This window comes from Calcarisporiella thermophila (genome assembly GCF_041956535.1).
Source record: "Calcarisporiella thermophila strain CBS 279.70 unplaced genomic scaffold VTP21scaffold_5, whole genome shotgun sequence".
Classification (NCBI taxonomy): domain Eukaryota; kingdom Fungi; phylum Calcarisporiellomycota; class Calcarisporiellomycetes; order Calcarisporiellales; family Calcarisporiellaceae; genus Calcarisporiella; species Calcarisporiella thermophila.
Window position 1 is genome coordinate 1,210,671 of NW_027192195.1, and position 23,382 is coordinate 1,234,052.

At 45.4% G+C, this 23,382-nt stretch overlaps 13 protein-coding genes across 13 annotated transcripts; 8 read left to right on the top strand and 5 right to left on the bottom strand.

The window, feature by feature from the left end:
- Positions 1 to 612: 612 nt before the first annotated feature.
- VTP21DRAFT_9594 (uncharacterized protein) lies at positions 613 to 1,646 on the bottom strand (the record flags this gene model as incomplete). Its single annotated transcript, XM_069400567.1, has 3 exons — positions 613 to 823; positions 1,231 to 1,403; positions 1,605 to 1,646. The coding sequence occupies 3 exons, from the start codon at positions 1,644 to 1,646 to the stop codon at positions 613 to 615; spliced, it is 426 nt and encodes a 141-aa protein (XP_069254481.1).
- An 818-nt stretch (positions 1,647 to 2,464) lies between these two features.
- VTP21DRAFT_9595 (uncharacterized protein) lies at positions 2,465 to 2,770 on the bottom strand (the record flags this gene model as incomplete). Its single annotated transcript, XM_069400568.1, has 1 exon — positions 2,465 to 2,770. The coding sequence occupies one exon, from the start codon at positions 2,768 to 2,770 to the stop codon at positions 2,465 to 2,467; it is 306 nt and encodes a 101-aa protein (XP_069254482.1).
- Positions 2,771 to 2,858: 88 nt separating this feature from the next.
- VTP21DRAFT_9596 (uncharacterized protein) lies at positions 2,859 to 6,262 on the bottom strand (the record flags this gene model as incomplete). Its single annotated transcript, XM_069400569.1, has 3 exons — positions 2,859 to 5,720; positions 5,782 to 6,165; positions 6,233 to 6,262. The coding sequence occupies 3 exons, from the start codon at positions 6,260 to 6,262 to the stop codon at positions 2,859 to 2,861; spliced, it is 3,276 nt and encodes a 1,091-aa protein (XP_069254483.1).
- Positions 6,263 to 6,556: 294 nt separating this feature from the next.
- On the top strand, positions 6,557 to 7,112 carry VTP21DRAFT_9597 (uncharacterized protein; the record flags this gene model as incomplete). The annotated part of the gene is made up of 3 exons (XM_069400570.1): positions 6,557 to 6,637; positions 6,740 to 6,899; positions 6,964 to 7,112. The coding sequence occupies 3 exons, from the start codon at positions 6,557 to 6,559 to the stop codon at positions 7,110 to 7,112; spliced, it is 390 nt and encodes a 129-aa protein (XP_069254484.1).
- Positions 7,113 to 7,412: 300 nt separating this feature from the next.
- On the top strand, positions 7,413 to 8,364 carry VTP21DRAFT_9598 (uncharacterized protein; the record flags this gene model as incomplete). The annotated part of the gene is made up of 6 exons (XM_069400571.1): positions 7,413 to 7,509; positions 7,570 to 7,715; positions 7,785 to 7,833; positions 7,906 to 8,072; positions 8,167 to 8,250; positions 8,326 to 8,364. The coding sequence occupies 6 exons, from the start codon at positions 7,413 to 7,415 to the stop codon at positions 8,362 to 8,364; spliced, it is 582 nt and encodes a 193-aa protein (XP_069254485.1).
- Positions 8,365 to 8,855: 491 nt separating this feature from the next.
- VTP21DRAFT_9599 (uncharacterized protein) lies at positions 8,856 to 11,178 on the top strand (the record flags this gene model as incomplete). Its single annotated transcript, XM_069400572.1, has 9 exons — positions 8,856 to 9,110; positions 9,170 to 9,223; positions 9,292 to 9,410; positions 9,482 to 9,623; positions 9,702 to 9,764; positions 9,831 to 10,088; positions 10,150 to 10,395; positions 10,462 to 10,931; positions 11,001 to 11,178. 9 exons carry the CDS (start codon positions 8,856 to 8,858, stop codon positions 11,176 to 11,178), a joined length of 1,785 nt encoding a protein of 594 aa, XP_069254486.1.
- A 394-nt stretch (positions 11,179 to 11,572) lies between these two features.
- Positions 11,573 to 12,038, bottom strand: VTP21DRAFT_9600 (uncharacterized protein; the record flags this gene model as incomplete). Its single annotated transcript, XM_069400575.1, has 3 exons — positions 11,573 to 11,734; positions 11,795 to 11,969; positions 12,034 to 12,038. The coding sequence occupies 3 exons, from the start codon at positions 12,036 to 12,038 to the stop codon at positions 11,573 to 11,575; spliced, it is 342 nt and encodes a 113-aa protein (XP_069254487.1).
- Positions 12,039 to 12,226: 188 nt separating this feature from the next.
- VTP21DRAFT_9601 (uncharacterized protein) lies at positions 12,227 to 14,196 on the top strand (the record flags this gene model as incomplete). Its single annotated transcript, XM_069400576.1, has 9 exons — positions 12,227 to 12,305; positions 12,383 to 12,532; positions 12,595 to 12,632; positions 12,701 to 12,820; positions 12,885 to 13,021; positions 13,086 to 13,276; positions 13,335 to 13,441; positions 13,514 to 13,628; positions 13,694 to 14,196. The coding sequence occupies 9 exons, from the start codon at positions 12,227 to 12,229 to the stop codon at positions 14,194 to 14,196; spliced, it is 1,440 nt and encodes a 479-aa protein (XP_069254488.1).
- Positions 14,197 to 14,421: 225 nt separating this feature from the next.
- VTP21DRAFT_9602 (uncharacterized protein) lies at positions 14,422 to 15,500 on the bottom strand (the record flags this gene model as incomplete). The annotated part of the gene is made up of 4 exons (XM_069400577.1): positions 14,422 to 14,814; positions 14,883 to 14,973; positions 15,039 to 15,192; positions 15,269 to 15,500. 4 exons carry the CDS (start codon positions 15,498 to 15,500, stop codon positions 14,422 to 14,424), a joined length of 870 nt encoding a protein of 289 aa, XP_069254489.1.
- A 250-nt stretch (positions 15,501 to 15,750) lies between these two features.
- Positions 15,751 to 16,035, top strand: VTP21DRAFT_9603 (uncharacterized protein; the record flags this gene model as incomplete). Its single annotated transcript, XM_069400578.1, has 1 exon — positions 15,751 to 16,035. One exon carries the CDS (start codon positions 15,751 to 15,753, stop codon positions 16,033 to 16,035), a length of 285 nt encoding a protein of 94 aa, XP_069254490.1.
- A 988-nt stretch (positions 16,036 to 17,023) lies between these two features.
- On the top strand, positions 17,024 to 17,500 carry VTP21DRAFT_9604 (uncharacterized protein; the record flags this gene model as incomplete). Its single annotated transcript, XM_069400579.1, has 1 exon — positions 17,024 to 17,500. One exon carries the CDS (start codon positions 17,024 to 17,026, stop codon positions 17,498 to 17,500), a length of 477 nt encoding a protein of 158 aa, XP_069254491.1.
- Positions 17,501 to 17,801: 301 nt separating this feature from the next.
- On the top strand, positions 17,802 to 19,526 carry VTP21DRAFT_9605 (uncharacterized protein; the record flags this gene model as incomplete). The annotated part of the gene is made up of 2 exons (XM_069400580.1): positions 17,802 to 18,569; positions 19,311 to 19,526. The coding sequence occupies 2 exons, from the start codon at positions 17,802 to 17,804 to the stop codon at positions 19,524 to 19,526; spliced, it is 984 nt and encodes a 327-aa protein (XP_069254492.1).
- Positions 19,527 to 20,870: 1,344 nt separating this feature from the next.
- Positions 20,871 to 23,108, top strand: VTP21DRAFT_9606 (uncharacterized protein; the record flags this gene model as incomplete). Its single annotated transcript, XM_069400581.1, has 1 exon — positions 20,871 to 23,108. The coding sequence occupies one exon, from the start codon at positions 20,871 to 20,873 to the stop codon at positions 23,106 to 23,108; it is 2,238 nt and encodes a 745-aa protein (XP_069254493.1).
- Between the last annotated feature and the right edge of the window lie 274 nt (positions 23,109 to 23,382).

Here is a 23,382-nt window from a genome sequence, read left to right on the forward strand (position 1 = left end):
AACAAGAAGCTGCAAGATGGAGGCAAAGTAAGCAAGCCGTTAGTGAGAGCTCAGGCTCTATGGCCCAATAAAGGGACGGCCGAATTCCGGATCAATCTGATTAGAAGAGGGCCAAATGGGCGTACTCCACCTCTAATCAAAGACTCACCACTGAAATGATAATGAAGATTTGTAGTCTCAAATACGGAATGGATCGCGAGGAGGGATCTCTACGGCATGAAGCGAGAGGATGCGGGTGGAAGGGGGCGGGCGGAGCGTGTTTATCAAATAGGTAAAAGAAAATCGGGAGAGAAAGGATGAAAATACAAGAAAACAGGCGGAAGGCGCTTGGGATCAGGAGATTTCGGCTCAGAGTCAGAGCAATTCTTTCATCAAACAATCGGCAGCCGGGGGGGACGGGTGTGGATATTAGCGCATCCTTCTTTTATTCGCAGAGGTGAGAGCCCTCGTTCAGGATGCGCAATTAAGTGATCAAAGAGAGAAAATAAGAAAAACGGAGTGAATTGACCGCGTACAAGGTGGCTTGTTCGGAGGGCAGTTAATACTTCCGCTCGCGCACAGGCTACCCAACTCAGCTGCTAACAGCTGAACCTTATTAGCGCGAGCGCTCCTTTAAACCGCTCGCTTCGTACGAGACGAATCATTCGCCTCGGCGGACAGTAAGCCAGGGCACGAGGGCGACGCAGCCCACCCATAGGAGAGCGGGCCGATTTCTCGCGCGGCGTCACGCCCGCTGTTGCGGCGGCCGCAGCCCGCCCGCCCGCATTCGAAAATAGCGGGCTGATTCGGGCCCAAGGAGATCACGAGCAGCCTCCAGCGCAACCTGAAAGAAGGTTACAGGAGATGAGCCTGCTTTCAGACTCGCTTGCAAAATAGGGTGGCCGGCCTGAATTAGGATCATGCGAGGAGGACCCGGTATTTTCGGGCGGCTGGATGCATCTCACGAGAACGTGAGCTCTAAATGGATGCGTGATGCTGGGGGAGAGTCTGTTTTCGAATCGGAAATCTGCACAAATACATGGCCTTGTTCATTATTCATTAACAAAAACAAGCTAGGCAAGGCATGCCAATGAAGCGGCCTATCCGCCTCCCCATTTATTTTGCCCGGTTTTTCCTCTCTCCCTCCCCCCGTCGTCATCGGCTAGATGAGCAATAATGCCGGCCCACTACTACCTATTCCAGTGCTCCCTTTGCAATGCTCTCTATGAAAACGAGACCCTGTGTCTCCACCATAAAATCGTCGACCATCCTACCCAACGAGCGCCCCCGTTGCCCACGAAATTCTCGCGTCCTTTGACATCATTTCTGACATGTGAGCTTTGTGGTGTTCGATTTATAGATGAATTGGCACGCTGTGAGCACGCCAGGGTTAAACATGGCGTGTGAATATCGAAGCCATCGCTCTACCATGGCATAGATGAGTAATAAAGTAGGCCGATTAGCTTTGTGGATAGGATGAATGAGTTCACGAAAGATTCTAATGTGTGCTAAGCCACACACCATGAGAATAAATTAGGCGTCCATATGGCAGAGTTTGTGAAAAAGAGACCTGCAGGCTCGGCAGGCCGAGGCTCCTAGTGGGATGAACTCTTCTTCTTACTTACTCCGAAGCCATCGGCCGCTCGGTAAAATCGGCAGATAATCATTGTCTAAGAAACTGTACAACCCCAGGTCTGGTACAAAGCCCGAAAAGAGTAGGGCATACTATCTCTAATAAAACATGGTCGAGAGGGTATGTCTACAATATCGAGCGCAGGACTAGGTTCCAGGAAAAGCTCACTCGAGATTGCCGATAGTTCTTAGTTGACCTTTGCCGCTCCACAGTCGAGCCAATATGGCTCTCCCCCACCAGAACATACTTTGTATCCTTAGCATAGCTGCGACGAATTTATCCCAAAACTACTCGATGATCTTGTGGCATGATAGGGTACTCCTCGCGAGATCCTCGATCGGGTTGCTTAGGGTGGTGTTCCCTCTCTTGAGTTTTAAGCCCTCCAGGGCGGGAGGAAGCCGATTGTTTTCCCGGCTGCCCCTGGTGATACTCTCCCCGCTTTGCCACTTAAATTGGGTTGTCAATCCTTAACATAGCTGAGCGGGAGCTTGAATTGTCCTCTATAATTGGGTAATACCAGGCCAAAAGCTCTCGGAAGTCAGCCGTTGAGTAGAGGAGTATTGGGGCGATGCGAATTCTCATCCTATGAATAGAGTAGTAATTTATGGCAGGCGCTTTGGCAGTGGTTATTTATTTTGGTTCTGCCTTTGGAAAGAGGATAAAGCAAGAGGGAAGCACAAAGGAAGAGTAAAAGGAATTGATTAGAATACAATAATGAAAAGGTATTAATCACGAAAAAATGGCTTGAACAAGTACAAAGAAATGGCGGGAATAACTACAAAAAAATCACATCTTCGCTCACAAAGGGCGAGGAGGATAAAAGACAAATAAGATACTTCAGGTAGAATGTGCTCAAAGCCGATATTCACCATCACTCGCTTCGCCTTCCTCCTCATCCTCAGGATCCCCCGCATCCTCCACATCGTCTTCCTCACCCGAAGAAAGATCCTCATGGCCGCGCTTAAACACAACATCGAAAGACTCGTCTGCAGACGAGTCATAGTCCAGCAGCACGGGCGGATCATAGCTCTCGCTCTTTGTTCTAGAGGTGAGTTTTGTTCCCTTACCCTTGCGGTTTCGGGATTTCGAATACAATGCAGGCGATGGGCGCGCGATCCTTCGCGATTGTCGCGATTTTCTAACTCTATCGCCGCTCATGGTAGCATGGCGTGGCGATATTTCATGTAATTTTGGCTTAGAGCCCTTGCTCGAGCGTTCCGGTCCAAGCACGAGCACAACGTCCTCCTCATCCCCCTCCCTCCTCCTCCTCCTCCTCCTCCTCTCCTTCTCCTTCCTTCCGTCCGCTCATTTCTTTTTCGGGGCACTCGAAATCTTCACTTCCTCCATCACTATAATGAGGCGCCCGCGGCATAATCGAGACCACCGGGGTGCAATGGCTCGCTACTTCTTCAACCTGCGAACAAAACAGTTTGAAATCCGCGCTATCCCGAATATAGAAACCTAGCAGCATGGATGGGTCAATTTGCGAGATAGGAATCGCTCGCGGCTCTCCATGGTGGAAGGTATGCAGGATGGAGTCTTCGGTGGAGGTGGCAGCGGGTTGCGCCAAGTGCGGGTCGATGTAGAGCAGCTCTCCGCCCTGGTAGCCCACAAAATACAGCGATGCAGAAGGGCGGCCTCCAGCAATTCCAACCGATTGAGGAAAACGGAAACAGGCCATGATGCCCTGATAGTACACGGGATTAACGCCCTCGACACCCAAGCGAGTTGCCGCGAGAACAAGCACAGGGCGGGGAAGTACTTCGTCATCGAGGTTGTCATCATCTCGCTCCGAGGTTTTGCTCGAGGAAGGTTGAGTCGAAGGCACAGCCTCGTGCGAGCATCGCACGACTTCATCCCGATAGATGACGCCGTCTCCCGCAACAACCACTCCCATTCCGACAGAGGCACCCAACTTGTCACACTCTTTCAACATCGCTTTAATTGCAAGGGAGGTCGTTGAGGGCCCAAACCATTCACCCAGATTCTTGCCCAGTTCTTGGCCCCGCTGTGTCATACGGTGGATGGAAAAGGGGGCATCTGGGACGTCCAAAAACCAGGATACTATCTCCACATACTTGCGCCAATTCTCAGAATCCTTCTTATCCCGGTCGACAGCCAAGTGGCGCCGCCAGCCTCGGCCCAAGAAATGGTGCAGCAGAGCGTTGGCCAGCATCGATTGGCTAGTCCGATGCATACAGCCCCATCCAATATCCGTGGTGTAAAAAGAGGTGGGACAAATACGAGAGAAATCTTTGCGATAGGTGAGGCCGATACGAGAGCGAAAATCGGCAAGAAAGTCTAGGAGCACTCCCTGGTTAGGTGTCATCTGAGGTGGTTGCGGGCCGGTTGGAGGTTTAGGAGGCTTGGCCAAGGTAACAGAGGCAGACATGTATGTAGAGGAGGGAAGGGGTGGGGGAGAGGAGATGCTACGTTGACGGCCCAATTCGGGTAAAGAAGGGACCGGGTCATGGCTCTTCTTCTCCTCGTCTCCTTCCTTTTCTATCAATTCCACTTCAACTCGTCCGTCCAATTCGGGCGGCTCCCACTCCTCTTTTTCCTCTTCCGCCAACATTCCCATCGATTTTCGGGGAGAAACACCCCCCCATGATCCCTTGCCCTCACCCGATTCCGGCTCGTAGTGTTCTGCTCTTGGCTGGTTTCCTTTGCCCCGATAAAATATTTCCACAATCGACTCATTTTCCTTCAAAGTCTGCGAGAGGGTCTCCTCGGCTTTCCGCTCTTTCCCCGAGGACATAGGTTTATCCACGATCACCGGAGGCGTCTCCTGCTCTTCCATTTCTGTTGGCATGAGCTCCATTTCAAAATTGACTTCCTCATCTGCCTCGTTGCTAAAATCGCCAACCGACCACATCTCCACGCCACCGTTGGCATACTCCTGCGGTGAGCCTCTATTGTTGACGTCGTCTGCCGCTCCGGTGTTCATATTTTCCCGACGCTGTCGCAATTTTCCGTCGGCCAATGACACAATTATTGCAGGTGTTCCGGGGGTTGGCACTGCCTCGGCGTCATCAGCTCTGGTTCGCCGGTTTAGTCGGGGAGAATAGTTCAATTCCTCAAAATCTTCGTCGGAAAGATATTGGTTGCGGGAGGGTAGGGGGATATCAATAGGAGAAGGAGAAGAGGCGCCCGACGTAGAACGAGTTGCGTTAGCGCTGACATTAGGGGTGGCATCGGGGGTGGAGGAAAATGACTGATGTGCAGTTGAATTCCCACTATATTCTGAGGGTAATCGGTCGCTCATCATAGAGTCGGTCAGGTTCGGGACATGGCTATCCATATTAGAGGTTGACGAGGCGAGGGTCACTTGCTTGTTTCTCACCCGATTTCGCAAACTTTCGAATGACAGCTTATGAGTGATTCTCTGGGGTTCGTCGGTCGACGAAGACACTTCACTGTCGGACCCGTTCGCTTTTTTCGTAAGTGATAGAGACCGTAGTCTACTTAGCATGCTAGTTGAGGTTTTCGGTCTCTCATTCCCGCCTGCGTAGTCAAGGTGCAGTGGTACCAGCGCACGGGGGCTGCTAGGGCGCTGGAGGGCGAGTGCAAGCTGAGTGAATGAACGGGATCGCTTTTTGAGAAAGGAGCTATCCTTTTCGTGCGATTTTCCAACGCCTGAATCGCTGGCCATCGCATCCTCCGACGTCGACATAGAAGTACTATAGCTTGCGGCCCACGGCGCAGAAAATCCAAAGAGCCGCCAGGTATCTCCCCCGCGTGGCAGATTAACTTCTCCGCCCTGCTCCTCGTCAAAACGGTAGCACACGCCCAAAAGCCAAATCGACTCGGTTGAATAGCTGGTTTTCAGCCGGAAATGATCTTCAGCTCGGGCAATGTACTGGACAACTCGCGAACTATATAACCATATGGACATGCGCTGGATCAATTCCGAGGGTGTATTTCTGAGAGTGTCCGGAGGGATCGGAGCGGTGAGGGGATAAGCGTTACCACGTGCTGCATCCGAATTAGAACGCCGCTTAGTTTTCTTGGGCGATAGCAAAGGGATAGTTGGAGAAGCCTTTTCTTCTTCCTTCTCTTTTGAGAGTTTACGGGACTCATTGCTCCCCCTACGATTCGTCCCAAAAGACTTCAATAAAAACAATATGAACGACGGCCCATATCTTCAAAACGTTTCAAAGAAAACTTACCCGCCGCAAATTGGGTATCATGGTATGATCTTTTCGCGGATATATCCGTTCTTTACTCTCCTCTCTTCCTTCGTCGGCTCTATTGCTCTTTGAGGGGCCATTGAGAGATGGCAAAGATTTTTTCTTTTCGCCTTCAATCAACTCGGACTCTGCATGGCTAGACGGCTCAGATTTTAGTGGGCTTTTCCAGGAAAATCGGCGAGGCCTTTTCTTTTGAGTTTTGGGATCCCGGTCAAGATCTTGATTAGGACTATTAAGATTAGGGTTGGAAGATGTGTTGAAAGCTAATGGATAGACTCCAATCAATGGTATAGGAACTGGACTATTGGAAAGAAGCGATGATGTATTATCTGCGACGGCAGACTGACTCTCCATCACTGGTTTCTGCATTGGCCAATTGAGATTAAAACAGGTCAGGTCAAAAATGGGAGAGAATTAGCTTAGGTCTCACTTTTGAATTTGAGCTGGTGTGCCCAGTCATCACCACAATAATCCGCTCATTAAACTGATAGTTAAATTCCTTTTAACGTGTTTGATGGACAAATGGCGAAATGGAATCTCTGCATCCAGGCGTGGTTGAAATCCTAACGAGTGATCGCGTGAATGCATAGAGAATAGGAGGTTAAAAAAAATTACATGCCAAGCCACAGATACTTTCTGTATTCTTGTAGGTTCACTTATGTTTTAAATCTCCTGATCTCTTGATCTACAATCCTTGTGACATTTTTTTTTTTCTTTCCTCTTTTGCTTCGATTTAGCCTATATCTCTTCACCAATGACATTTGCTGCAGTAGTGAAGAAAGCTGCAGTACAGTCTGCAACTAAACTTCGTCCAACAAAAGCCGCTATGACATTGGTATGTCTATGGACAAGTCCATTTCAGTTCTGTAATTTGATTCCACTGGGTATAGAATTCATTTGTATGGACTAATTTTTTTCTTCTCTATGAATTAAATAGACACCAGCAGCTGTTGAACGACTTAAACAACTTTCTACATTAGAAGGTCAGAGCAAAATGATTCGCGTTGGCCTTCGCACCAAAGGGTGTTCAGGCAATCAATATCATCTAGAATTCACAGACAAGAAAAATAAATTTGACGAGGAGGTTACCCAAGACGGTGATTATTGGAACTTTGTTTGGTTACAGGTTGCCATCTTCCTAATGAAATTTTACTTGTATAGGCGTGACGGTCCTCATCGACTCGAAGGCACTTTTTTCCGTTCTCGGTTCCGAGATGGACTATGTGGAGGATAAACTTGCAACCCAGTTCGTCTTCCACAATCCCAATGTTAAGGAGACCTGCGGATGTGGAATGAGTTTTATGACATAATACCTACGACTATATTTATTCTGCTGCTTATAAATTCTTCCCTTGTAACATAATAAACCCTCAATACACTTATTTGTCTCATTCTATTAGATTTGCTCAGCATTGTGTCCATGGAATAGTTGTGGTTTTCTTCTCTGCTCACAATTCTAATAGAATATTCAATAGATTTTAAGCAACTTGCTTGTCAATGTCTGTTTTATTCTTTTCACTTCGATTGAAATTCAATTTCAGAAATTTGAAAGAAGCCAAATAAATAATACTGTTGATCTTCCAAACACTAATTTAACGAAAACAACCGCCATGTCTTCCACCGACAAAAGTTATGATGAAATGACGCCAGAAGAGCGCAAGGAGTACGACCAGAAGCAGCGAGAGAAGGAGCAGGCAGAGCAGGATGGTGATTATACCGATTGAAATTAAGCATTCTTGCGCGATCACACTCAAATCTCTATACTAGCTCTCCCTTATAAGTGGAAGCAGACATTGCAGGATGTGGACATAACCGTCCCGGTGCCTAAGGGTACGCGTGGACGTGATGTTGTGGTAGAATTCAAGCGAAAATCGCTCAAAGTTGGCTTGAAAGGCAAAGAGCCAATTATCGAGGTATTACCCATATTTTTTCTCGGACTTGTTGATTGGACACATGACGAAGAATTTTCCTATAATGATTAGGGCGAATTATGTAAAGAAATAAAAATGGAAGAGTCGACTTGGACATTGGGTAAATTCACTTTGTTCTAGTTTAGATCTGGTGTGGAAAATGGTGCGCTAATAGCTTATTTGCTCTGTGTAGAGGACCAACGCGAAATCGCAATCCATCTTGAAAAGGTGAATCGCATGGAGTGGTGGCAAAATGTAATTACTACCCATCCCGCCATTGACACTACGAAGATCGAGCCCGAGAATTCTAAGCTTGCGGATTTAGACGGCGAGACGCGCAGCATGGTGGAGAAAATGATGGTGAGTATAAGCATATCGATGGAAAGCTTGTCTTATTTCGCGATCGTTTGCTACGCGACCTCTGTTACGAAATACTGAGACCATTTATTTGTAGTTTGATCAGCGGCAAAAGGCGATGGGCCAGCCTACCAGCGACGAATTGAAAAAGCAAGAGATGCTCAAGAAGTTCCAGGCACAGGTAAGAAACTAGGACTAATATGAAATGGCCTCTCCACGGGCAGCTAACGCCTGGATTTCTCCTCTATCATGGCAGCACCCTGAGCTCGACTTTAGCAAAGCCAAGATGCTCTAGCCCTGCTCGATAACCCATATGAAAGCACTTGATCTCTATGTAATTAGCACTTTGTCAATAAACTTCTCTCCCTGCTTCAAACTTGCTCCCTTAGAGGGTCGGAAGGTTACTGAATCCTTTCGCTTGAAACTGTTGCTTGAACCTCCTCATGGCCTGAATCCGTACTTTTGGGTTTCAGCTCTTCAACAAGGCCTCTAGGTTGCGTCGCGTGTAGGCTTTCTTTTTTTGTAACTGGGACGAGCCACTAGAGTCTGCCGGTGATTGGCTGGACTGATGATTTCAATCAAATAGAAAACGCGCGAAAGTGCCTTGTTACTCAAAATAGCTAACAGACAAGTTACGCGTTTCTCTATTTCATTCAGTCTTGGCCTTAGTTTTGGTCGTTGTTTGGGTTGCTTACTATCGCGGATAGAAGAGTCGAATTTCTCTTCGATTATTCCTCGCCTTTTTTCTCCTCACGTCTTTTCCCCCTCCTCCATCAGTTCATCGTAATGGTCTTCAATGAAGATGCTCGATCTAAGCGCCGCCAAAAGACTAAATCGCTCCAGCTTACCGCTGCAGGGCTTGCTTCAGTCATAGGCCTAGTCCCTGCATCGAAGGAGCGAAGGCCCATTTCTACCATGGTTGCGCCATCGCCGGTGCTGAGCGAGGGAAATGATTTTTATTCCAGTTCTGGAGACTGGAGAGATTCACCCGATGCAGAAATGGATGGGGAAACATTAGTGAATTATTTATGCGACTTAGATGTAAGTGGGGCCTTTGTTCTTATGCACAATGGAGAGATGCAACTAAATCCTTTTAATAGTGTGGACTTCAGGTTCTGTTGTCACACGTCAAGTTGGATATGCTAGCATGCAAGGTAGGAATTAGAGTCTACTCTAAAGATCAAAGACATTCTCATACTTAAAATTCCTATTTACGGAATAGGACGCGATGACATTTTTAAAGAAACGCGCAGCCATCGAGGAAGAATACGGTCGCTCTATGTTGAAACTTTCACAGAGCATGTATGATTTAGCCGAAAAGAATGGCTACAGAAAAAATGGGTAAGAGCGCTTTTATCGATACCCCAATAAAATGAAAGAATCATTCAGATACCACTTTTCTCTTTTCTTAGAACATACGGTGAAGCATGGAGTGAAATCTTAAAAGTGCACGAGAAAATCGCAGAACAACGCATTAAATTCTCAAAAGATATTGGGGAAGTTGCCGATGAAGTGCAGGCCCTGTTTAAGCAAACAGATCGCTCACGAAAACAGGTAGATTCCATGGCATTTTACTTGGTTAGTCCCTACTGACATGAGTCGATTTGGAATGCTTCTATTATCGTCTTTTAGCTAAAGGATACAGGGCAAAAGCACGAGAGACTACTGCAGGACGCCGAGCAATCATTGGATAAAGTAATTTTATTTTGCCGCATTTTCCCCTTGATCGCCCATATGGATCCGCTCACACTATGTCTTTAGGCAAAGTTGAAGTACGAATTATGTAGCGAGGACTGGGAGCGCAGCATTCTTCAAAAGAATGGCGAGCCTGTCCAGCCCAGGCGTTCCAAGTCCGTGAGCTTGTTCAAGCAACCCAAAACACCCGGCCAGCTTGTAAAGCTTGAGGAAGAGGCACGTATGAAGGCGGCGCTCGCAAATGAAAACTACAAAGCTCAACTAACCCGGACAAATCAGGCCCGACACGAGTTTTATTCCACCCACTTGCCTCGCATTCTGACGGTGAGCCTACATCAAACATTCTGTAATGAAATTCCTCCTACCTAACTCTGTCGCATAATAGATGTTAAAAGAAACCGAGGACGAGTGTAGTGTTGCCCTTCGATACCAACTCGCACGATATGCCTTTATTTATGAGCAATCTCTAACTTCCGAGGCTATCATCATCGACGATGATGACGGCCACGGGCTCCGTTCCATCACCGAGCGCATCAATTACCAGGCAGACTTGCAGGAATATGTGAAGCGCTTTGCGGGATCAACGCGGAATAAGGGCGCACCAGAACGACTCTATAGCGAATATGCATCAGTAAATACATCCCTAATTTTTCGTTGTGGCGCCATTTTGTCTCATACAATTCTATTCTGTTCATAGCAATCTCAGCCCCAGCTCCATCTTCAACAGCCCGTTTCTAACCCTAAGCCTATCTTTGGTATCGACCTTTCGGTGCAACTAGAGCGCGACCAGCGAGATGTTCCATTAATTCTGGCAAAATGCGCCCAGGCGATCGAGCAATATGGGCTCACGTCTCAGGGGATATACCGGGTGTCTGGGACAAATACTCAAGTCCAAAAACTGCGGCAAGCATTCGATCGCGACGCTGAGGCGGTTGATCTGAACACAGAGGAATACTTGTCGGATATCAACATCGTGGCCGGGGTTCTTAAACAGTGGTTCCGCGAGCTGCCAGATCCGCTTTTGACGAGAGGCATGTATGCGGATTTCATACACGCTAGTAAACTGGAGGACGAGCGGTCCCGTGTGATTGCCACCCACGAGGCTGTAAATCGTCTTCCAGACGCCAACTACGCAACGCTAAAGTTTTTGATGTGCCACCTTGACAAGTAAATAGCAATGGCCACTGTTTTTATCTGACCCATAGTAATGCTTACATGAATGGTCCCACTCTTTAGGATACAGCAAAATCAACGGCACAATAAAATGGGCATTTCGAATTTGGCGGTCATATGGGGTCCAAACCTGTTGGGCGCGACCGGCGAGGAGGCACTTGCCGACATGGGCAACCAGTGTCGAGTGGTGGAAATTATATTAGAAAACTACGCAGTCATATTTGAAGCAGATGATGAATAGGTATCCCCATTTAAGTAGAAGAATCGACTTCTCATAGTGAATTATCTCGTATATATATCATATTATCTCGCGTTTCTCGTTTATTTTCTTTTTTTTTTTGTTCCCTTCTTCATTCCCCCCTTACTTCCCTCAGAACAATAACTTTATTCTTTTCCGCTCATTTCCTTATCTTCTTTTCTATTTCTAATTTTTTGTGATGTTCTTTGCGAAAAATTGATTTTTTATAAATTCATCTGTAATCAAAGTCCAAAATTTATATAGAGTTGGTAAAAATAAGGGTGGTGTTGGAAATAGAAGAATGATGATGCAAAAAAAAAGGGGAGCAATGTTTTTTCTTTCACAGAGTAATATTACACATTAAACACGGGGACAAATAGACACTATAAATACTCGACTATTTTCTGCTCCATAGTATTAGCCAATAAATGACAATGAATGCACCCACTGCACATGCCACATAATAGCACATCATCTTTTTATGCCGTGCTGATGTCATGGCGGAGAGTCTGCGTACCGTGCCAGAGAAAAGACTGCCAAAACCACCCATATTGTTTTGCTGCAGGAATACATTGGTAAATTATAAGAATTGGGCAGAACAGATAAAGAGAATTATTACCATTCCATCAAGGTATCGATTTTGCTCTTCCACATCACGGTGGATGTCAATGGTAACATGCTTGAGGGCGCGGACCTTGGCATCTAGCTCCTGCATCCGCAGATCATTTTGCTGTTCAAAGAGGTATTCGGTGTTTTCTTGGCGTATCCGTGAGGAAGATGAATTGGATCCGTTCCTACCAGTGGAATAGAGGGGTTCAGCATAAGGATCAATGTCCAAGAAGAAGGCCGTCTAATTACCACATGATCCCACTGATGATTTATAAAGGTAGCGACCGCAGACGTTAAAGTTTAACCACTTCGAATATGGACTGGTCATTGAAGGCCAAGCCACCCATTATCAAATTGAAGGGATTGCGCGTCCTTTCCTTTTCTCGTCTTAATCGCTCCGAATATTTAGAAGAAAGAAGAAGAGTGTTAAGATTTGCACAAAATGGAGAACAAAATGGACGTTGAGGTGGAGATCCCCGAAGAGAAGCGGAAAGAAGAAACCGACGCACTGGTCATTGCTGGTACTTGATGTGAATTCCTAGCCTACTTTCAAGTTTGATTAATTCTTTTTTTTTTTTTACTTTCCTCCTTTGACCAGACATCAAGGCTAATTTCTCCCACTTGGAGCGCGCTGTTCAATCGCTTGAAACCCGTTTCACCGCACGTGCTCTGCGATCCAATGCTTCTATTCGGCGGCGATTAAATGCCGAGGTGCTAGAACGCGTGATAAAAGACACTCATTCGAAGAGTACGTTGGATTTGTTATGGTTACTATGAAATCTATGGTTCACAGTGCATTAATGTGTCTAGGTAACGATGTGAAGACTTTATTATCCTACATAGACAAGGTTAATTTCAATACCACGTTTTTGCTGTGGATCCTATTCTAAACTTATTCGTTCTATTTTTATTCTAGGATGTTGAGTCAATGGATCTCGAGACACCCAATTCCGACCAGCAAGTGTTGCCTGAAGTGGATATTTATTTGCGACTGTTAGTGCTGTTATATCTGCTTGACAAGGAGCAGTATGATAAAGTAATGTCGACGGTTTCTTCGAAATAACTCTTTCCTGCTAATACAAGCGTAATGACAATATTAGGGTATTAAACTGGCCGACGAGACAGTTGCTAAGGTGCAAGCGCTTAATCGACGCACGATGGACTTGCTCCAGGCACGCGTCTACTTCTACTATGCACGCTTCCACGAAATCAAAGGACAACTGGATCAGATTAGACCGTAAGCCTGCGAGATAGAACCATTCTTCTCCGAATCGGAAGTTTAGACTATTTCACTTTAATAGAACCCTGTTGGCTGCCCAACGCACTACTGCACTTAGACGCGATGACGAGTCTCAAGCCACCCTCTTGAATTTGCTACTACGCAACTATCTCCACTATAATCTCTATGACCAAGCCGATAAGATAGTCTCTAAAGCAACCTTTAGCGATCAAGTTGCCAATGCACAGCTTGCCCGCTATGCATACTATCTCGGTTTGTTACATTATCGACTAGGTTAGGATTTTCTGAGCTAATTTTTTTTTGTATTAAGGTCGAATCAAGGCTATCCAGCTGGAATACAGCACAGCACACACGCAATTACTGCAAGCAATTAGGAAGGCGCCCCAGACACCGGCTGCTACTGGATTCCTTCAAACAGTAAGAAGTCATTTTACTCGCTTTTCATCGCGACATTTCTCACTATCTGACCGTGTCCTCTCTCATCATCAGGTTCATAAGCTGTTTGTCATTGTGCAGTTGTTGATGGGTGATATTCCTGAGCGCTCGATCTTCAGACAACCGACCCTGCGAAAAGCCTTGACACCCTATCTCCATATTGTGCAAGGTAAACCTCCAAACTCACTCTTCGACCTTTTGTTAACGTGGCTAATGCAAATGGATGGGTTTTAGCGGTAAGAGTGGGTGACCTTGCCAAATTCCAGGATACACTCCAAGCGCACAGTGTGACTTTCCGTGCCGACAAAAACTACACACTTATCCAGCGGTTGCGTCACAATGTTATCAAGACCGGAGTGCGTATGATCTCGCTCTCCTACTCACGCATTTCTCTGCGAGATATTGCGGTTAAGCTGCGGCTGGATAGTGAGCAGGACGCGGAGCATATCGTGGCCAAGGCAATTCGCGACCGTGTCATTGACGCCGCGCTTGATCACGAGCGGGGCTTCATGTGGTCGCGTGAGAATCCTGACGTATACTCGACAAATGAGCCTCAGGCAGCGTACCATCACAGGATACGGTTTTGCCTGGACCTGCATAATGATGCAGTGCGGGCCATGCGGTTCCCTCTGAATGCTCACCGCAAGGAGCTTGTGAGTGCAGAGGAGGCACGGGAGCGGGAGCGGGAGCTAGCCAAGGAAATCGAGGACATTGAGGATGAGATGGACGAATTTTAAGATAGACGGGCGTGTGAGGGTGCAGCTTGTGAGATATATTATTACTCGTCTTACTACACATCAGTAAAAACATGGATACAATAAAAAAAACATGGTTATATGTTTAAGAGAGAGCATGTTCCCGCTTGCAAAGCTGAATCTGGGAACCATAGGAGAGAAAGGGAAAAGGAAGAATCTTCACGTGTCTAATGAATTGGGGGAATAAATTAACTCGATATGAATGAATCAAGGAGAATATACAAAATGGGCTCCTATCCCGGCGGTCAAAAACGCAGTGAGCAGCGATGAAATAAAGTTGATTTGGTGGCCATCTAATATGTTGACCCCATTCACCTTCTTAACTCCCTCAGCCTTGGTCAGGGTGACTTTTCCTTCTTTCTCGAGGTAGAGCGATTCCTCGAGCGTCGCTCCCAGTAGTGAGTCGATGAGGGATCCCATGAGTCCCGCGAGAGCACCAATCCAAACAAGATTTAAAGTGGGTAACCACCCCACTCTCGCATAGCAAAGAGGTTGACTAAACAGTAGCGAGACCGATGCAACCAGCCCAATTAAGGAGCCTCCTATTAAAGAAGCTGCAAGGCCGAGAGGTGAAACCGCGCCGTTGGTGCCGGGAGGAACCTAATACATTAAAAAAATTCCTTGAGCGTGAGTCGAAATGAGAAAAATAGGAGAACATTCGTATATACTCTGCGAAGAGTTGTGATGAGGATTGGCCAGCCTTTGTTAAGGACACCAATCTCACTGGACCATGTGTCTCCATTACAGCAAGCATAGTGACTAAATATTCAACCGTGAATAAGTAGGTGGATAGAGATCCGGCAAAATAACCATGTCAGCGTTACCCAAGGTAAAAAAGTATGATATTGCATGCTAGTGGATCAAAGGCAAAGCAGTCGGTCGAAATGCTACCCCGATAATGAGAATAGGTGTAAATGAGGGCAGCGGCCGTACCAGTAGCTCCATTAGCAAGTACTTGTATCCAATTTCTTTGTCCGCCTATAAGACATTTTCATCCCCGCATTATTCCAATAATTCAAAAAATAAAACATCGACTAATGCTTTAGCAATTTACCTTCAACGTAATCTGCATCTAACTCTTTCTTTCGCGCAGCCTTTAATTTGGTTAATCGGGAACTCGAGAAGAAAAATGTAAGTAACACGGTGGTGAATAGACTAAGAGGAGAAGTGAAGGTCGCAAATCCAACGAGTGATGCAAAAATAATCCCGCTAGTGGAGAGGGAGCGTTTTCGATAGCCATGATAGGCTATAATGGCCACAAAGATGAGGGCAAGTAGAATGTGCATGCCTATTCAATAGAGTAATTGGAAAACTAGAGTCGCGATTTTCCTAAACGGAAATCGCATTTAGAAAGAGGCTCAGCAAACCCAAATGGGAGGTTCAACAAAGTAGCAGCCCGAATCAAATACGAATTTGAATTATGATTAAATAAATCATTTAGAAATAATAGGTATTACTTCATAAACAACTCTTATTTATAAAACATTAATATAGTAGAAAAACCTAATCACTCAGCTATTCCTCCGTAAATACCAAATGGACGATGCTGGGGCGTTAAAATTGCTACTTAGGAAAGAAGAGATAAATGAAGACTCTGATCCTGACGCTCTCAAGCTCGTAAAACAGCTCAATTTTCTGCCTCTTGCAATCGAACTAGCCGGTGCGGTCTTGAGAAATGATCCTAAACTCACAGCTGGAGAATATCTTTACGGTAATCAGAATCCTGGTATTCTTGAAGACCAAATTATGGAACTTCAAAAGTGTATTAGCCCCGAAGCTGTGAACCAGCACACACTTTCGAATACTCAAAGACCGTCTTGACTGCATGTAAACGCATGTTCGACCGAATCGAACCACAAAAATTGGCCCTTTTTCGATCTATTGCATTGCTACATCAGGATGATATTCTTATTTCGCTATTTGACAACCATTCTGACCTGATCCTTGGTCTCGATAGTAGACTATGCTCCAGTGTATTAATCATTTACATTTTGCAATTGTCTAAATACTCGCTCATCAATCCGTTAAAAGACGAGGGAAGAGATATTACCGCCGCTGATAGCTTTTCTATTCATCGCTTAGTGCAGAAAGTCATGCTTTATGAAATGTGCCCATCAGAAAAATTGCAACAATGTGAAAAGCTTATCATAGCATTGAAGTAGAGAAACAGGAGGTATGGAGGTAGAGAAACAGCTTCCCAAGAATTACGTTCCTTCAAACCACCAATTTCGAAGGATTATGCAATTATATGCGTCCCATATGCAACATGTCATTCAAATAATGGAAACGTATAAAGAGAATAAATTCTCCTATAATAACGACTTATTAGACCTTCTCTCGCCAACAGTGATCTTTCTTGCGAGTAGAGTGCAGTTTGCGGAGGCCAGTAATCTAACTAAACTAGCCATTGATGCTTCGGAAGCAACAAATGGTAAGGGTCACCATTTGACGGCGAAAGCCGAGAGCAATTTGTTTTATCTCTTCTTCATGAAGTGTGATTTCGGATCCTCGGAAACCCATTGTTATAATGCATTCACTATTCGCAAGTGGAAATTAGGTATAAAACACAAGCTTACGCGGTCATCCCTTCATTATCTTGCGTTCATTTATTACAGGGTAGAAAAACGCGAGAGTACTTTGGCCCCTAGGAAAGAAAGAAAGAAAAGAAAAGAATAAAAAGAAAGAAGCGGCAAACCACGACGATTATATTGCAATGCGATATTTAGTGGATCGCTTAAAGGAATAGGCCGGAAGAAAATTATGGAAAAGGAAATACAAAACACGTATAATAGCCGAAGTGAAGTAAGTTATGTATGAGTATGGCAGAATCGATCAGACATCTCTTCACCAATCTGTTCAGAATGGCGATGTTGATAGTGTAAGAGCTTTTGCCAGAAATTTCGAGCAATTTATTAATACCGGCGATAGATACGGTCTAATGCCCCTCCACTATGCAACGAAGGATAATCTCATCCATATGGCTAGATTGCTTGTTACCGAATTGCGTGCTAAAGTGAACAGTATGGACGACGGAGGAAAAACTCCACTACACGTTGCAGCAGAAAACGGACATTACAATATGTTTACGAAGTTGGTAACATGGGGAACAGAGGTGAAGATGTGTGACAAATATGGACTGGCGTCAATGCATTTTGCAGCAGCAGGTGAGAAGTGTAAGTTGGTAAAGAGGCTGAGTAAACATTGTGATGCTGATGCAAATGCAAGGACCGAGGTGAGTGGACGCCGTTGCATTATGCTACGAGAGGAGGACACTTGGATTTGGTGAAGCTGTTGGTAGAGCAATATGGTGCGGATGCGAACGCCCAGGATGGGGGATGGACCTCGCTGCATTCTGCGACGAAAGGTGTAACACGACCAAACCTCTACCTCTTTTTATAATTAATATCACTTTCCTTTTATATACGTACTGACCACATGCTCATGAAACGAGTTTTTTTAAGGTTTTTTCCCCAGAGAATCATCTTTATTTAATACTCGATGTATTTTTCATTATTTCCTCACTGTTCTCTTGAATTCATTATTCATTCTGTTGAATTGAATTCATTATTAATTAAGAATCCGAATCAATGAGTCTCAGAACTGTTACAGATGGGCATATAGAGCTCGAAAATATTTTGCTAGAGAATTACGGAGCGTATGCTAACCCGACCGAACATGGATGGACCACTTTGCATTCCGCGGTGAAAAGTGGGCACATAGAGCGCGTGAAGCTGTTGGTAGAGCAACACAATGCTGATGTGAACGACAAGGATGATGGAGGGTGGACATCATTGCATATTGCGGTGTATTATGGGCATGTGGAGTTGGTGAAGCTGTTGGTAGAGCAATGCAATGCTGATGTGAAAGCCAAGAACGATAGGAGGTGGACATCATTGCATATTGCGGCGAATCGTGGACATGTGGAGTTGGTGAAGCTGTTGGTAGAGCAATACAAAGCTAATGTGAACGCCAAGAATAATAAAGGGTGGACATCATTGCATAATGCGGCGTATCATGGGCATATGGAGTTGGTGAAGCTGTTGGTAAAGCAATACAATGCTGATGTGAACGCCAAGAATGATGGAGGGTGGACATCATTGCATATTGCGGCGAATCATGGGAATGTGGAGTTGGTGAAGCTGTTGGTAAAGCAATGCAATGCTGATGTGAATGCCACAACTAAGGATAGATGGACACCATTGCATATTGCGGCGAATCATGGGAACGTGGAGTTAGTGAAGCTGTTGGTAGAGCAATGCAAAGCTGATGCAAACGTTAAAACCCAGTACGGATGGCCGGCACTGAGGCTTGCTGAGAAAAAAAGGCACGGCATTGTTATTAAACTGTTGGAGAAAGTAACGAAGATTTCATATCGTCGCTACAGAGGAAATTTTAGCGCAAGTATACATTACAATACTTTGCTGATTCTTGGAAATTTAATGAAACTATTTCTCTATATAGCATCGTAGTTGGGATTGGAAATTGGGTATTTAATAGTCCTCTAATGAGCTGTCAGATATCAGTATTCTGTTTTTTTTTTCCGGTGTTTTATGAGATTTTCGCATTTTTGTTATGTTTGTTAGTATCAGACCGTCTTGATTAATATCCCAAGATGGTCTGTTACTAATAATTTCTAAAATTTTTAGATCAAATATTTGATCCGAGATCTTATATTCTTTTTGATTGTCTATTCTGATTTAAAAACTATTTCTCTTTGTTCCACATCTATATTTTACCTGTCTATCATACGAACCCTGTTATATCATACATTCCCTTAGTTAGCTTAATTGGTATTACACCATTTTTTATAAAATCAATTGAAACTCCTGTAAGGTTACCATTACAAATCAATATCGTATATTTTGTTAAAGCAAATTATACAAGCTCCACCACCAGACATATCAGGGAGTATTGTTTGTAACTTTTCACTGATAAAGGCGTATCAAAAAGAAAAATTTCGTGGGATATTTTTGCATCAATAAGCAAAGGTAGGCACATACCTTTGTAACTAAACAAGAAAATGCATTTATGGTCTGAAAGTCGTTCCAAGTTTTCTGTCAACCTAACCCTTTATTATATAATAATATATTCACTAGCCTCGCAACATATCTGTTCAACGCGCTCGTGTATCCGTCCTTCTCGAAGAAGGTCATTCCACTCGTGAAATTGCCGCTCGTGAGGGCACCAGCAGAACAACTGTATCAAGAATACACCAAGATGAAGAGAATGATCCAGAGAGTTCATCAAGAAAGAAATGGGTCGCCCGCGCAAGTTATCCCGGCGTGATGAAAATAGACTATCCAGGAGCTTGACGACCGGAGAATGTAAGAACGCAGTCAAGACACAAGAACTTTGGAACGAGACGATTGATCAGGATATCTCCGTTAATACTGTTCGCCAGACACTCCATCGCAATGATTTTGTTGCAAGGGTTCGAAGAAAAAGGCCTCTTCTCACAAAAAAGCATCGCCTCAGGAGATTGAAGTATGCAAGAAATAATAAGGATTGGACCACTGAAGATTGGAGTTGAGTCATCTTCTCGGATGAGTGCCAAATTCGTATCTTTGGGGATGAGAGGCGAGAGTGGTACTGGAAGAAGTGTGACGAACCTCTTCAAGATCGCCATATACAATCCGTGATAAAATATGGAGGCGGAAGCATAATGATGTGGGGTTTATGAGCTATTATGGCATCGGATTTTTATGCCGTATTATAAAAACTCTCGATGCCGAAGTTTATTCGCAAATCCTTGATGATGAATTGATGGCGACAATCTAGTGGTACAATCTTGACAAGAAAGAAATAATCTTTCAGCATGATAACGACCCAAAGCATAAAACAAAACTCGTCGAACGATGATTCCAAGGCAACCAGATCCAAGTTCTTGATTGGCCTTCACAATCGCCTGACCTTAATCCCATAGAACATCTATGGGATGAGGTAAAGAGACCACTGCGGGACAGATTCCCACAGATATCGGGAAAGGATGACCTGTGGGAAAAGGTGAAAGCCGTCTGGGAGTCGCTCACAAAGGACGATTGTGTTAAGTTGATAAATACGATGCCAAGGCGGATTCAATAAGTTATCAATGCTAGAAGTGGATAAACTGAATTGTAGTTAGAGCATACTTTATTTATCTTAAATATTGACTATTTGTTATAATGAGTCTTTGGAGAAAGAGAATAAAAAGTTGAAACCATGAGATTTTCAATTTGATAAAATATGAAATTTCCCGAAATATATTAATATTCTTGAAAGGAGAGTTAGCAATGGGTATTCCACGGGGAATTAGGGGGATTAGCAGAGGGTTTTCAATTATACAAGTGCTAAGTATATAGGGGTTTTCTATGAAGAAATATTTGGGTTGAATGTAAAAATAATAGGGTGGCATGAAACTTTTAAGAGGCTCTTTAAGTTTACACACACTAGTTTAATTCACCTTTTACTTCGATATCATATTGGAAAAAAACCCGACTCTATCGAGATCCCTGCGCCTAGCGGATTCTTTGCATCATGCTCAATGACCTATTCTTAAACTCCCAGTCACAAATTAGGGCTAATCTCAGTTGTGTTCCCCAAATCTCGCCTTTTTTTCCTTCCGCTCTAAAATCCCCATTCGACTTTAGGGGTTAAAGGGGCATTAATTTTTGGTCACCATGAGCTTGGAGATTATAATCAACTCGGCGCACAGTACCACACAGCAGCCCCCAACTCCACCGTCGGAAGACGATGACCGCCAACGTTATGTCATTCCTTCCATTTCCTCCTCGGGCCAATTTGCCTCCTTGTCATGTGAGGAAAGCGGTATCCAGCCTCCTACATTCCCCGAGGCGGATATATGCCAGGCCCTAACCTATGAATTGACCCCCCTGAAGACCATGGTGGAGCGCTTTCGACGCGGGGCGGAGGCGGTGCATCTCTGCACCCATTTCATTGGCGCCGCACTAGCCGCGGAGCAGTCCAAGAGGGGCGGGAAATTGGAGACAGTGGAGACCTGGATATATCGTTTTGGGGTCTATTTAGAGCTTCTCTCTGAACTTGCCCGACTTGCTAAGCTCCGTGGTGCTTGCGTCGACTCGGAGTTGAACTCTGTGCAACAAGAATGGAAGGAAATGCTGGCGCGCGTGGACGAGGCCAAACGTGGGATGCAGGGCAATAAGCAGCGTAAAGATATTGAAAACCGAATGAATGCAATCGAGGCACAGCTGCATGGGTTGGAAGAGACGATGGGCTTATTTCGGGAGAACCGCCGCGAGATACTACCCCATTCTCCAACCTCGACCGAAGGCAATAGCCATCACGAGCTGCGGAGATCGCGGGATGATTTATGGCTCATGCATATCGATGAGAAGGCGGAGCCCCTCTATTCTCTGATTGATTATGTTTACTCGTGTTTGACGGCCCCGGATGCTCCCTCTGATCCGGAGGGAGTTCTGGCGCAGCGCTACACAAGCATTCAGAAGCGGTGGGAACTTATGAAGCAGGACCTTGACGAGCTCAGAGAGCGGCTCAAGGAGGATAGATGGGTCGAGTTTTTCTTTCATGTTACTCATCAGGTCGATGTGATGATGGACTCGGTGCAAGCCTCCGTGGATCGCTTCAAACGTATGCTAAGAACAAAGGAGCGAGGGGAGTTTAGCAAGGAAGCGGCCTATGCATTTGTGAAAGGGTTCGATGCGAAGCGCTGCTTTTATTCACCGGCTATTGAGAGGATGGTTGTGGCTATAGGAAGTAGCATTAATGCGAAAGGAATCAAACATGCTGAGATTTTGAGGAGAGAGCGTGCGGTTTGTGAGAGATGGCGGCAATTGAAGAGCACCCTTGACGAGATTCAGATGCAAGTACCCAAATTGGCCTCAGAGCTGAGTGAGCCGATGACGCCCTCTCCACCACGCCATCTTCGATCCGGGCTTTCCCACCTGTCCCCCAATACCCAAGGGGACAGCCGACTTTTGTCCCCCTCCCTTCTGCGCCCCAGGGCCTCCACCATACCGCAGTATGAGCGCGCGCTGTCTGCTTGCTCTTTGAGTCGCTCAGAGTCTCGCTCCTCCATGTCCAGCGTCACTTCGACTGCCTCTACAACCAGACCACGGCTCAGATCCAGGGCATACACCTCTATCCATGACCGTCCCCGCTGGAACTCGTCTACTAAAATCGATGCGCCTCCAAAGATATCACTTCCAGATCGACCAGTGGAAACCTCCCGGTGTAAGACTCCAACTCAGGCGAGGGTGAATAGCAGAGCGAGAACTCCCACCCCGCGTACCCCAACTCGCACCTCTAAGGGAACGGATAAAGGGTGCACCACCCCAAAAGACGCCATTCCCTCCCTTTCGGTCACTCCAACGGCAAGCAGTCCTTCCTCCCGAGCGACCACGCCCACCTTGGGTGACGGGAGAGTTACTCCAACGCCCTCCTATACATCTCGGTCGCGAGTTAATTCAAACGGTAAAATTTCCATGATTCCACGGCCCGTACGCAGGGTTTCCACATGCAGCACTGCAAGCGAAAGTAATGATGATAAGCCGGCCTTCAGTTCAAACGGCAAAAACCAGACCTCGAATGCCTCGAATAAGCCCACTCAACCGTTCTCGGGTTCAGCGCCTGCCACGCCTCCTCACCTTCAAATGCCCGACCTTGACCGAGAGGTAACCCGTATCCTTCAATCTTTGCCCATCACTGTCCCATGCACGCGTGTCACCCCTGTCAATGACGGCGAGGCCCGCTACCAATTTTCAGAAAATGGGCGCAGTATGCTGTGCCGGCTCGTGCACAGGAATAACCGAGTTCTGGTGCGCGATACCATTGGTTGGATGGAGCTGGAGGGGTGGCTGCTACAAAAGGGACGCGGCATTGTCAAAGATATACGAAATCAGAGTATGAATATTGGATAAGCATACGAACGAATCGGACACTCCATGGAAACATTTCAATATAGAAAACTAATTTTGTATGATATTTATTTTGGTATAATTTTTTTTTTATTTCACTATTATTTTCTCGTACACTTGCCTTTATTTCCTTGTTCATATTCGTTGACATCTTTATTCATGTAACGTATTCTCTCTATTCCTTTGACTCCTGTATTTTCCTTTTCATTTTTTGGCTCTCTATTTCGGTATTTCAAAACATGGACAAGAATATCTATTACGATGCTTTGATTGAACT